Source organism: Bactrocera neohumeralis, chromosome 3, assembly GCF_024586455.1.
Source record: "Bactrocera neohumeralis isolate Rockhampton chromosome 3, APGP_CSIRO_Bneo_wtdbg2-racon-allhic-juicebox.fasta_v2, whole genome shotgun sequence".
Lineage (NCBI taxonomy): Eukaryota > Metazoa > Arthropoda > Insecta > Diptera > Tephritidae > Bactrocera > Bactrocera neohumeralis.
This window is the reverse complement of record NC_065920.1, coordinates 64239351-64253512: the sequence shown is the minus strand read 5'-3', so window position 1 is coordinate 64253512 and position 14162 is coordinate 64239351. Positions and strand designations below refer to the sequence as shown.

Genomic DNA, 14162 nt, shown 5'->3' with positions numbered 1-14162 from the left:
AAATCACTTGTTCCTGGTGGCCCTCTCCACTACTACCGTGCTTACCAATATACTTTTGACCGATTCATTATATTTCCGTATGCCTGCCCATCACACTTTCGCAACGTGGAGCTGAAATTCTGTTACTATTGAGAGAGAGGCTCCAGGGTGTGCCGAGCATCTGCCTTCATGCATATTAGGCAATACCTGCCTTAACTTGGAAATGAAAATTGCTTTCTTGCATAAAATCATCTTTGCTCTTATAAGGAGTCGAATATTTAGCCAATTCATTGATTTGGAGATTGTGTTAAACGTACTATTGACGTGAATTACATTAAAGAATCTGCAATAATAGATTTTAGTTATACACATACCCGCTTCATGATCTGCCATATAAATTAGTTGACCCAGACTCTCCAGTTGTAACTGGTGCAATACCTTTTTCGCTATTGGCTTAAATGTCAATAAGCGCAAATTCAAAGTGAATACAAACAACAAATTCCGCACACAACTTTAAATATTACCTTTCACGTAGCAAAGAAAAAACTTCTTTTTTATTAAATGTTTTCCTACTGTTTTGGCGACACTATAATTTCCCGCTTTCTGTCAAATTTTAAATACTTCTTTTGCTTTTTTGTTCGTTTGTTTCCGCTTTGTGCCGGAATTTTGTTAACGTGTTATCGATGATGTAGATTAATGTGCATAATAATTCGCAAGTACATTTGTGGCAACACCAAAAAGTATTGGAGAGCTGCACCAACTGATTTGTCATAATAATATCTAGTGATATTTGTACTAAATATTGCCGAATTCCTAAAAACTGAATAGTATTGATTCTGGCAATAAAACGCTGTCTTATTAATAAAAGATGGTAACGCGTATGTGTAAAAGTGAGTTCGGGGACGATTGCTCTCGAGGCAAAGATTTCAGTGGGTCCGGTGGAATAATATTTTGCAGCTTTATTTCTGCAAACAATCATTAGGATCATCCGCCGATCCGTTTTTTTTTTTTCTACGGCCTATGTGTATACACATAAAACCATATCATCCTGGTTGCTACGTAAAAATGCAACTCTGCATTTGTTTAACTCATGCGATAACAATTTTCAAATAAATCGAAATTTCTGTTTTATTAAAATGCAAAAATTAACTAAGAAACCATAACTAAATTTACAAAAATTATTAATAACGACTTAGAAACTATCGTTATTAACTCTGATAGCAGTTTTTAGATATTTGTTGTGTTAAAAAGACTGGCTATGCGCTTGTTGAATTTTAAACACATATATCGATAACACGTCGATCCGGCAACACGCTTGGATACTAATCATTCTCCATTACCGAAAGAGAATTGAAGAATTGTGGTAGAAAATTTGTTATTTTTTGTGTGCTGCGCTGTTTTATAGAAAATTACTTGGAATTTGTACAAAATATCCATTTGAAAATTATACAAATAATTGTATAAAGATGTTGTGCATTGTGTAAAATATAAAAAGTGTAACTGGATGTATGATTTGGGCTGGAAATTTGCATTTTCAATGTTCGGTGTATTGAAGTCGAGAAGTTTTTGCCAATGAGAAATTTTTTCTAAGGAAGGCAACGAAAAAGACAACGATTGAGCGTGTGAGTGAGTAGATCAAAGACGAGCTCAGTGGCGTCGAACAAAGCAGCGCCATTTGACGCTGACCGAACGGAATATAAGCAGTAGCAAAAAATTAGTTTTAAAAATAATAACAAAAATATTGAGGAAGGTATCGCTAAACGCTGTGCGGGCGTGTGTTTGTACGCGAAAAATTTAGTTGATCGGTTGTCGGGAAGCGTGGTGGTAGTGGAGAACATAAATTGCATGAAAGATGGCGTCGTCGATGATAGCTGCAGCAGCAGTTGCGGCGTCGACATCGGCGTCATCAGCTGCAACGGGCGAAATGAAAAGAGAAGAAGAAGAAGACGATGGTTGCAACGAAGAGGGAGAAGAGGAAGCGTTTAATACCACACTACGTTCCTGTGCCAATGATCCAGATTTTGCGGTAATATGTGCATTCCTGCAAAAGTTCGCCAAGGATTTGGGCATACCGTTACCCAATTTCAAGCATTTGCAAGAGTGGCTTACAAATACAGATGAAGGTAAGCGTTCTTATGGTAATTTCAATCAAATTTGATTTATATATCGTTAAATTTTTTTTTTAGTCATCGATCAATTGCGTGATCTACACATAAAACTTTTGCGTAAAACGCGCAAAACCGTGCACGAGAAAAGTTGGGAATCAGCGCTAAGTAAGTTTTGTTTCTCATATTCCGCGCAGGATGCATGGGAGGTAGAACGTTTTGGCTACAAAAAGTCAAGTTTAAAAGTAAAACTAAGAATTTTCAGGGTAAGCGAACAACAACAATGAAATACTATAGTTTTAAATTTTATAAACTTTTTACAGGAATTGCTTGAAAGTCAATTTCAACGCAATGGCAAGTTTCGTGCTCAAATACTTACAATGAGTGCAGATTCCTTACGTTCGCAACCGATAGGGCGTGATCGTCTTGGACACACTTACTATTTTACACAAGATTCTGATGGCAATTTGCGCGTATATCAGGAACATCTAGACGAGGAAATTTGGCAAGTGGTCGCTACGACACGTGAAGAATTAGTTAATCTCATATCACGACTGCGTGGCAATGAAGTGGTGTTGCCCTCTACAGATATTGGAGTTGATGAAGACACCAGTAGTAGTAACAGTTGCACAGCTCAAGTGGAAAAACCACCGCCGCCAGAGGAACAAGATGACTCACAGGAGGAAGAAGCGCGTATACCAAATTTGCGCATAAAATTATCAAATAACGGTAAATTAGCTGTATCGTCACCAAATACCACAACTCAAATAACATCGCAAGCAGCAAAACGTTGTCTGGATGATGTCGAAAAAAGTTCACCACGAAGTGAAGAATTAAATATCATAAAGAAAGCGCGTCCTTCACTTTTGGACGTGAATCGCGCTAAAAAGCCCAGTCGTTATGAGAACACTATATCCGAGGAAGAGGAAGAGGGTGAGGAAGGTGATGAAGATGAGGAGGACGACGTTGATGAAGAGGAGCTATCCATTGAAGAAGAGGATATAGACAGTGCAGCTGCCGAAGAGGATGAAAATGAGGAGAAAGAAATAGAAGACTCAGATGGTGACTCTGATGAAGAGTTGAATGATGTTGGTGAAGCCATTGAAGAACCCACCCTTATAGTAAGCGGTGAGGGTGCTGGCGAAGATTGCGAAGGGGTGTACACAAATAAGCAATTTTCTCTAAACACAATATTTTTCGGCGACTACGACGAAGTTTGCGAGGTACCATATACAGATCCAATCGTGGGAGAAGTTGTTGAAGAAGCAACGTTTTACGTACACGGTGAAGGAACTGGTGCTGAGTGCTTAGTTGGTAATGGCAAAAATGATGTTGAGACTGCAGCAGCAACAACAACAACAACCACACCGACGACACCCACAAAAACAAACGAACCGAAGGCAACATTTTTCTTTGGTGAACCTGGTTGCCTTAAACTCAGTCCGATGAAACAGCAACAAGCAAAAGATGAAGGAAATAATATGGATGGTGATGATGGTGGAAATTCACAGGTTGTTGACAAAGCAAGTGAAATATTTAAAAATGCGACGAATGAGAAAGATGAAGAATGTGTTGAAGCTGAAAAAGACGCCGAAAAAAAATTAAAAGAAACAAGTGATCTTGTTCTTGCAAAAGAAAAAAGTGAACAAGCAAATAATATAGATTTAAAGAAAGAAGGGGATCTAGATTTAAAGAAAGAAGGGGCTCTAGATATAAAGAAAGAAAAGGATATAGATTCAAAAAATGAAGGGGAAATTAGTTCCAAGGACAAGGAAGCGCATGAAAACAAAGATTTAGAGGAAAAAGTGACTGCTAACGGTGGCGATGTTGAAAGTGGTACCAATCCTGTAGAAAAAGATAAAAGTGGAGAACTGAAAAATTGTGCTAAAATTTTTGAAGAAGAAGTGAACGAACGGAAAGAAAATGTGACGAATAATGATGATTCAAAAAGTAGTGACGAGTCAGTAGAAAAGCTGTCAGTTAGTAAAGGCGAGCATACTGAAAATAGTTTAAACGATAATAAAGCTGAGGATCAAAATAAAGCGGACACAGAAAACGGTGTTGAAGCTGCTGGGAAGCAGCAGACTTTAGAAGAAAATAATTTAACCGAGAAACCGGATGTAAACAGAGACGTCAAAGTTAAACCAAGTGAAGAACTTATACAAAGTGAAACTACCATTACGACTAGTGTTAATGAGCCCAAAGCGCCTGAAATTCCTAGCAATGACGAAGATAACGATATCATACTACCAAAGTCCACAAAAACAGCGCAAGATATCGAAATTGAAAAGACAGAGGAAAATCCAGTTACCGAGCAAGTAGATACTAAAGTTAACGCTAATACTGAGTTAACAATAGAAAATAAGAGTTGTAAACCAAAAGAAACCTTTGAAATCGAACCAATAAAAATTGAAAAGCCACCTCATGAATTACTCGCTGAGCCGGTAACAAAAAGTAACGAGCATACCGAAGAGAAAACCTTGCCAATAATAAATAATAGCAGCGAAAGCTCAAAAACTGATTTGAAAAATGTCAAACCTAGCACATTAACCGTTACACAATCAGTAAGCAATGAGGTCACTAATGCCGTGTCGGTCACGAATATCGTCTCGGTCACTAACACTTGTGCCAGCTCAACCGCCGCCGCTACACCGCCTACTATCATCAATCGCAAACGACGACTTGAGGATATGCCAGCACCTGCGACACACCGTTTATCGACATCAGAGAGTGAGGTGGATATACATTCAGAGCAACCGGAAGAACTTGCTACCGAAGATGATCTCGATCCAGCAGATGTAGGTGGTAAGCGCATAAAAATGCGTCCCAAAATAACAAACGCCGATCTGCGCAAAAAGGTGGAGGCACAAAAAGGACGTGTTGAGGAGACAACCTCTTCGAGTGGTGAAGAGGAAGCGCGTCGTAGGCGTAAAATCATAACGCCACGCCGGCAAATTGAACGCTGTGTGAAAAATCTGAAAGTAGCACAAGAAGCGGCCGCTAAGCGTGAGTGTAGTCAAGCGCAACCAGCAAAGCAGACAGAAAATACCATTTCAGCAACTGAAGAAAAGTCTGTGGCGCTGAACTTGACAAGTCCAACAACAACGTTAGCATTTCCGCCAGCTTTTCCCGCTGTTGCAACAACAGCTTTACCTTTGGTAAGTGCAGCAAAACCGTTGGTACCATCAATGTCATCACCAGCGCCAACATTACCGCTAACACCGGTGCATGCAACACCAACAACCACAACGGGCCGACAGAAGCCGACGCTTGCCGAAATCATTGAGAAGAAATTGAAAAAGTCTAGTGAAAAAGCGGCACCAACACCGCCCACAGTAAAGGTGGAGACACCACATACAACAAAAGCCGCGACAACAATAGTCGTTACAGCAACAACGACCAATGCTAACGATGCGGATTCGCCGCTTGCCACATTTTCGCCACCTAAAAAGTCGCCAATCACCAAACCGTTAAAAAAGAATTTACTCACACAACTACGACAGGAGGAGAGTGATGAGGACTCCATACCGCGCAAGCGGACCATTAGCGATGCAGGCGCAACTGCAGCCGCCATAGAAACGGCGGCAAACAAGTTGGAAACACATAGCAGTGAGGATAAAGATCCGACACCAGAACGTAAGACGCTGGAACGCAAGACGCCCGAACGGAAGACACCTGAACGCAAAGTAAACGAATCCCTATTCGCCGAACGGGCAAGCGTGCCACGTAAAACGCCAGATCGTAAGACACCGGAGCGTCAACGTAAGCGCCGCAGTAGCGAGGAAGTGAAGGTGACCGGAGCGAAAGAGTCGGAGAGTAACAAGGAAATGAAATATGAAACGTTGGTGGAGCATGAAACTAAAACCACGGAGGTCGTGGTGAAGAAAGAAAAAAGTCCTTCACCTGTTGCAGAGGTTACCACTTTTGGGCGTCGCTCAAGTAGACGCAGCGCTGCGACGGTCATTTATGCCGAGTTACCGCAACCGAAACGTACTCGAGGTGGTGCGAAGGCAACAACTCCTGTCGCAACACCCAAAAAGACGAACATAAAAGAAGATAAGAAAAGTGAGTCAAAAGAGACGGTCAAGGCTGTGGCGGAGCGTGTTACCGCGGAGGATGCCAAAAAGGATACTGCTATGGAAAATATAATCACGGAAACAATTACAACAACAACTTCGAAGGAGACAGCTAAGAAAGCAGCTGCTAGCACACCAACAGCCAAGGAAAGTAGTAAGGAATCTAAAGCAAAAGCTAAGCCAAAGCCGAAAGCTTCAAAAGCTACAAAGAAGGATGCTAAAAAGGAGACAGCAAACAGTGTTCATGAAGAGGTAATTTAAATTTAATTGCAAATATATCATACTTTTATATATACTAAAAACTCGTTTATTCTTAGCCGAAGTCCAAGCCGGAAAAGAAACTCGCTACAACTAATGCATCAAGTGTGAAGAACGCCAGCACGCCTGCAACTTCAACTACAGCCACGCTGGAAAAAGCAGAGAAAACGCCGTTAGTAAAGTCCACACCCACCCCTTCACCTACCAAAATTACAACGCCAGAAAAGAACGCGACTGAAAGCACGCCGGCCGGTGCTCGTGGACGTGGGCCACGCAAGCAACGTGAAGTGGATGCCACTAATATTATTGATACTATCGATTCCGAAACGCCGGTGCGTCAATCGCGGCGCATTGCACAGCAGAAAATACGTGAGGAGGCTGAACGGCGCAAACTCGAAGAGATAGCGCTACGTACCATGAAGCAGGAACTGAAGAAGAAGAAAAAGGCTGAAAAACAGACAGATCCGACTGTGGTAGAACCCTCGGAACCATCCTCGTCCGAAGAAAGCGAGGTGGAGTTGAAGAAAAAAGCGAAAAAGAAATGCCCCGGCAAAGATGGTTGGTCATCGGGTTCGGAGGAACAAGAAGAACCGGAGGAAGAAGATGAACCCCCACAGTATAGCGATCCAGGTTCACCGCTCTTCCGTTCAGATCACGAATTCTCACCGGAATCCGATTTGGAAGACGAAACGCAAGTGGTACCCATGAAACGTGCGCGTACCGCGCGCAAAGAGGACGCCGAGGAGGGTGAAGATGGCGATGAGGAAGCTTGTCAAAAATGCGGTAAATCTGATCATCCCGAGTGGATACTACTGTGCGATAACTGTGACAAGGGTTATCATTGTTCTTGTCTATCGCCTGTGCTATTCTACATACCCGAAGGCGATTGGTATTGTCCGCCTTGCCAGCAAGAGCAGCTGATTGCGGCCTTGGAGAAACAGCTGAATGATTTCGATGAATTTGTTGAGCTGAAGCGTTTGCAGGAGGTGGAAAATAAACGGCTGGCCGCCGAAGCAGAACGCGCCGAGCAGGAGCGTCTTGAGAATGAGAAACAGCAGCAGAAGGAACTAAAAGAGCGCAAAAAGCAGAAGAAGAAGAGTAAACGACGTGGTGAAAACGGTAAGGAAGGTGAGGATGACGAAGACGAAAGTGGCAGCAGTGGCAGTTCGGATGACGGTAAAAGCGATGAGCGCAACAAAAAACGCAGCGCTAGTGATGATGATAGCGATGATGATAAACCGTTGGTGAAGAAGGGCACCAGCAGTCGTAAATCACGTACCGAAAACTATCGTGATAGTCACAAGCGACGACGTGGTGATGGGCGAAGTCGTCGGCGCGCAGCCGCACGCGGTATCGCCAGCCGACGTCGTCAACGGAATGACTCGGATAGTGGCACCGGCAGTGGCTCACATAGGTCGGGCAGCGATAGTGGTGGTTCGCGTAGCGGTACGGGTTCTTCCTCATCATCCTCGTTAACTGACAGTGATGACGAGCCGATTTACAAGTTGCGCAAGCGACGACAAATCAATGTCAGTTATCGGTTGAACGAATACGATGATCTTATCAACTCGGCGTTAAAGAAAGAAATGGATGAGTTGGCGGGTGCTGGTAATTTGGGACGCGGCAAAGACATTTCCACCATAATGGAGGCGGATAAAGAGGAAAAGGCACGTCAGCGACAATTGGAAAAGGACGAAACCACGGTTAAAGATGAGAAAGACGCGATAAAAACAGAAGAGCAGGACACAGAAAATGAAAATGAGAAAGATAAGGAAAAAGAAACAAAAGAGGATGGCAAAACGAAGTCAGACGACGGCGATGACTCAGATGAAGTGCTGAAACGTAAGGCGAAGCCGAAGGGTTCTATCAAAAAGAAGCCACGCAAATTGACTACCTTGGATATTAGCTCCGAGGAGGACAATGCATCTGATGAAGATTTTAAAACCTCTTCATTTGACGATGATGAAGAAGAAGATACTTCCATTTCCGTTTCGACCGATAGTGATTCGAGCTTAGAGGTATTTCGACGACGTGGCAAGAAAAATAAAAAGCAACGTAAAGCCGCGAGACGTGCAATTCGTGAGCGTCGCAAAGATCGACGCTTCGTGGTAGACGAGAGTGATGATGACGAAGAGGAGGAAGATCGGCCGAAGTCGAAAAAGAAGAAAAGCGATGATTGGGACTGCTCTGAGTCGGAAACGGACTCGGAGGCTTCCGAAAATCTCGAAGATGTTGATAGCGCTGACTTGTGCGACGATACGACGAGCGAATCTGACGGCGCCTGGTATCCGTCGAAACGTAAGAAGCAACGTAAAGGCAACAGCTCAAATGTCGCACGCAAGTCACCGAAACTTAAGAAGCAACCGGTCAAGAAAGTCAAGCGCGTTGAGTACTCAGACGATGATATTAGCGAAAGTGAAGAGGAAGAAGAGGAAGATGATGATGACATTACCGGTGGTAAGGGTTCAGGCAAACAGCCGCGTTCGCAACCACTCAAATCCAGCAACTCTTCGAAGGGCAAAGGCAAGGGTAAAGGTAAAGGCAAGACCACAGCATCGAAGAAGAAGAAGAAACAATCTGAAAATGAGGACAGCTTTTCGGATAGTGAGGACAGCACGCGACGCACACGTGGACGTCGCTATGCATACTTGGAGGACTTCGACGATGAGAGCTCTGACGGTGGCATAAAACCAGGCGTGAAACGACCAGATACACCGCCTGAAGAGCGTCAGAAATTCATACAACGTCAAGAGGAAATCAAACGTATGTTGGCCGAAAAGAATGCTGAGGGCGCAAAACTGGCCGCCACACCGCGGCTCACGCCGATCAAAGCGGATGGCGAAAAAGACAAACGTTCACCGGCCAAGCTGAGTGATTCGTTGTCGACAGTGCCATTGTCAGTGATACGTCAAGCCAAGGCATTGGATGCGGAATATCTGCAGCGGAAGGGCGAAAGTGTCGGCGATTCGGATAATGTCGATGAGGTGGACGAGTTCGACGATGCCGATTTGCCGGACGATTTCCCCGAAGACATGGATGAGGATACCATAGCACGTATGGTGGAAGAAGAGGAGGAATTGAGCGCAGCTGCTGCAGCACGTGACCTACCGCCAGCCGACGAAGTGTTGCGCACACCGACAAAGCAAACGAACAAATCCAAAGAAACGCCAGCTGTATCAATCGCGCCGCCAGCTGTTGCGCCAACACCACCTGCCAATCTACCTAGCAATACTTCCAGTGTAGTTGTAACCAACACTCCTGGCGGTCTGGAGAAGACCTCATTGATAAATCCAGCGCTCGCCGCGCTTGCACAAATGCCAGGCGCCAGCTCAGCTGCCGGAGCGCATCACATGTCGTCATCACCTTTGGCGTCCGGCTTACAGGAACCAATGCGCAAACGCTTACCGATGCCCACGTTGCATCCACCACTGCTACGTCATCAATTTCCACCACATAGTGCGAACATGCCACTCGCACATCTGCTACAGCGTCATCCATCGGCGCAACCACCCACACATCTGCTACAGAGCGCACTGAACGCGCCGCTTGGTCAACCACTCAACCGCAGCAGTTTTCCGCCTCAGCATTTACCGCGTCTACCGGCGGGCATGACGGTGGAGCAGATGTTGGCCGCGCAACACCTTATGTCTGCTGCAGCGGCGCGCCATAATCTCCCGCCCACAACGCAACCATTGCCGGGCGCGTCTGCTACACGTGAAGCATTGCTTGCGACAAGCGGCAGCGCTGGTAGTGGTCCACCCGTTGGCGGCGCGAGTGCCAGTAGTGTGCCGCCGTCTGCGCCCACAGCCGGTGTCAATAAGGCCGAAACGGAACCTAAGCCGCGTGGTAGACGGAAAAAGATTACACCGCTGCGTGATACATTGCAAAAACAGCAAACCGCTGCTGCTGTTACCGCAGCAACAACACAATCGGATAAAGCAAGTGAATCGCCCGCAAGTAATGGTGCCGGCGGCAGCGTCATAAAGTCAGCACTGTCTGCCTCAGCTAATGCGCCGCCGCCACAGCTGTACAAGCAACAAGAAGGCCCCAACGTCAGCGGTGCCCCTACAGTCTCACAAGCATCCGTAATTACGCGTATGCCGCAACTACCTGCAGCCGCCGCGCATGCAAGCGTCGTGCGCGCCATGAGCAATTTATATCCCGGCGCTGATGGTGAGCTAACGCGCTTGCGCTGTTTGTTGCATTGAATTTCAATTTCTCCTTTTTTACTTCCTTTCAGTTGCCCGCTTCTTTGCGCCGCCAACCTCGCTGGCTGCCGTGACTGGCGCTCGGCCACCGCCTTCCATGTCACGGCATCGTGATGGTCCCGGTATGCCGGGTCTGCCGCCACATGGTATGCGTCAAAGCTATGGCCCACCGCCGCCATTGCGTGGCAGCGTCTCGTCCTTGGCAAATCATGGTCCGCCGCCGCAGGGTAGTGTTGGCGAACGCCCGACTTATCCAGCGCCGGGTGATCATCATGTGCCGGGCGGCATGGGCGCCAGCATGTATGGCGGTCCGCCACCGCCAGCGCGTCATTCTACGTCACATTTAAATCCATATCGGTAAGCAACAGGTTTCTGAATCAACTTTGTTTATTTTTGCATTTACAAATTTTTATATTTATATCCTATATTTTTTCTTCAGGCCTCCCATATACGGTAATCCAAGCTTTGTGCCACGTGGACCGCATGTGCCGAATCTACGTGTTCCAGTAAGTGGCGCACCGGAGTTTGCTAGTGGCCCACGTAAGTACTTTAAAATTTGTGAGAGTTCACGTTTGAGAAGAATTATGGCACAGGATTCGAGAAATGTTTAGGTCAAAAATTATTATTTAGGCTCTCATTCTCTCTTTCCCCATTGTCCTTAGACATCTTCTTCCCGGTTTTTTTCGACTTTTTATAAATTCTTGTATTCCAATATCAAATACTTAACATACAGCTCAGAGCTTCTTTCACCTACGACATAATCTAAAAATATTTTGGAATGTCTCCACACACAAACTTTACAGCCTTTCTTTCCAATTTGTCTTCAATCTTCGACTTACAATAAAATGTTAATCCACATAAACTAAAAATATTTTGGAAAGTCTCCACACACTAACTTCAGAATCGTCTTACCTCCGGTTCCAATTGCCATCCTAAACTTCTATTAAAAAGTGTATGATCATCAATAAAACATTTTTGAAAAGTCCAACACAAGTCTCCACACACCAATTTCACAACCATTTTATTTTTAGTGTCAATTTCCATCTTAAACATCTATTAAAAAGTGTGTAAACATCAATAAAACAATTTTAAAAAATCTCCAATGCAAGTCTCCACACTCTAATTTAACCTTTATCTTAAGTTTCGATCTCCATCTCAATTTTGCATCAAAAGTTTATTTACATAAATTAAAAAAAAAAATTAAAAAGTCTCCAACACAAATCTCCACACATCAGTTTCACAACCAGCTTATCTTTTGTATACATTTCTATCTTAAATTTATATTAAAAAGTGTATAAACATCAATAAAACAGTTTTGAAAAATCTCCAATACAAGTCTCCACACTATAATTTCATCTTTATCTGAAGTTTCGATTTCGATCTCAATCTTGCATCATAAGGTTTATTTACATAAATTAAATAAAATTGAAAAGTCTCCGCACACCAATTTCACAACCAGCTTACCGTTCCGATTTGTATCTTAAACTTTCAGTAAAAAATTATCGTCATAAACTAAATTAGTTTATAAAGTCTCCAACAGAAGTCTCCATACACTAACTTTACAGCCTTCCGTTCTTTGATTTACAATTCACAACATAAACTACAATGTTTTGAAAAGTCTCCACACATTAACTTACCACCCAAACTATAAACTTTCGTTTTTTCAGGCGCTTATTCACCGTATGGTTACTATCCACCACCTCCACCACTAACCACACCACATGGACCACCCATGCAACGTCCGCCTACATCTACGCCTGCGCCTACATCACGCGGCGGCGGCGGCGGCGGCCCGCCACCAACAACAGCGGCAACAATGTCAGCGCCACCCGTACCGCCAACAATAGTATCCGCAGCATCAGCAATCACAACAACACCAATAGCTACCACAAAACCAAGCGTGCCAGCAAGCGCAATCACAACAACTATAGCGAAGCCAAGCTCAGTCATCGTAGCAGCGCCACCATCGAGCGCTAGCGCCAATTTAAACAAAAGTAATATTGTACAAAAGTCACCATCAAGACCAACACCAACCATAATACAAGCGCCAACATCAACACCCATACAACCAACAACAACAACAACACCACAAACTACAACACCCGTGGCAATACCAACGCGTGCAATAGTGACTGAAGCCGCTGTAAGCGCACCCATCGCCACCATAGTCAACAGCAAAGGGCCAATTGTAACGGCAACGGTAACAGCAGCAGCAGCACCAGCCGTTGTTAGTGAACCACAAGCGCCGCCACGCAAGAAACTCACCACACTGGAAACCTACGCGGTGGCACACACCAAATCACCACTTGTCATAGCGGGTGAGTCGTCGGGTTCACGCAGCTCACCGGGCGGCATACAAGCCGAAGCGGCTGATGACTCCTCATCAGCGCAGGGTACAACCACAGCGGCAGTTGTAGCCGACAGCGGTGAGGGGCAAGCGAGCGAATTTAGCGGGCTTGTCAGCTACTTTAGCTCACAGCACGACGACTACAACACATAACAACACACGCGCACGAACATTGTTAACGCGTTGTTGCGCGGCTTTTAGATGCAATAGGAAGAGCATACGAGTAGTGGTCGGCAAGCACACACAAGCGCGCGCATGTGTGTAGTTGTAGATAATTATATGCGCGTGGCTGCGCGCCCGTTAGCAAATATTAATATTTTCTGTATTCGAATATGTGTATGTGTATGTGTTAGGCGTAGTTGATTTATTTAAATATTTTTTTAGCATTTTTTGTGCAACATTCAACGCAATGTGGGCGTAACGCAGGCACGTTTAGGCAATCAGGCAGCAAGCGGGCGGCTAAAACTCCGCAAAGTCAAAGTTATAGGGTGCGTGGTGCTTTAGTTGAAGTCTAGTGTTGCATACTTTTAGTAAATACATATATACACAGGCACGCTGCACGCGCTAAATACTTGCTAATTGTGTTTATTAAATGTTTAGGCCACTTATTGGAAATTTAATATTGAACAAATAGCTCCTTGCTACATCACTACAGTGAAAGAAAAACACAAAAAAAAACGCGAAAAAAATATTTTCCAAAAAAAAAATATTTTTAAAAGAATACTCAAAATAAGAATTGTGAAAAAAAATATTTTCCAAAAAATATTGAAAAAATATTAACATTTTTTTTGACAATATATTTAAAAAAAATTTCAAAAATCAATACATTAAGAAATGATTAAAAAAAATTATTGAAAATATATTTTCAAAACATGTTTCAAAATTTGCAAAAAAAATGTTTAAAAATTATATTATTTTCAAAATATAGTAATATTATTTTCAAAATATTATTTAAATTTTTTTTGGCTATACATATGTATATTAAAAATAGCTGGAATTTCAGAAAATGATTGAAAATATATTTTCAAAAACATGTTGGAAGAAAAAATTTGCAAAAAAAAATGTTTGAAAATAATATTTTTTAAATGTAGTATTGTTTCCCAAAAAAAATATAGATAAAATAATATTTAAAAACTTTTCTTTTGATAATAAAATTAAAAAAACAGGCATTTCAGAAAACAATATATTG

General features: G+C 43.5%; 1 protein-coding gene across 1 annotated transcript; it reads left to right on the top strand.

Moving 5' to 3' along the window:
• The first annotated feature begins 1337 nt into the window (after positions 1–1337).
• On the top strand, positions 1338–13818 carry LOC126753971 (protein piccolo). The gene is made up of 7 exons (XM_050465764.1): positions 1338–2102; positions 2166–2350; positions 2408–6412; positions 6478–10591; positions 10659–10983; positions 11066–11166; positions 12294–13818. The coding sequence occupies exons 1-7, from the start codon at positions 1832–1834 to the stop codon at positions 13124–13126; spliced, it is 9834 nt and encodes a 3277-aa protein (XP_050321721.1). The 5' UTR covers positions 1338–1831; the 3' UTR covers positions 13127–13818.
• The last annotated feature ends 344 nt before the right edge of the window (positions 13819–14162 follow it).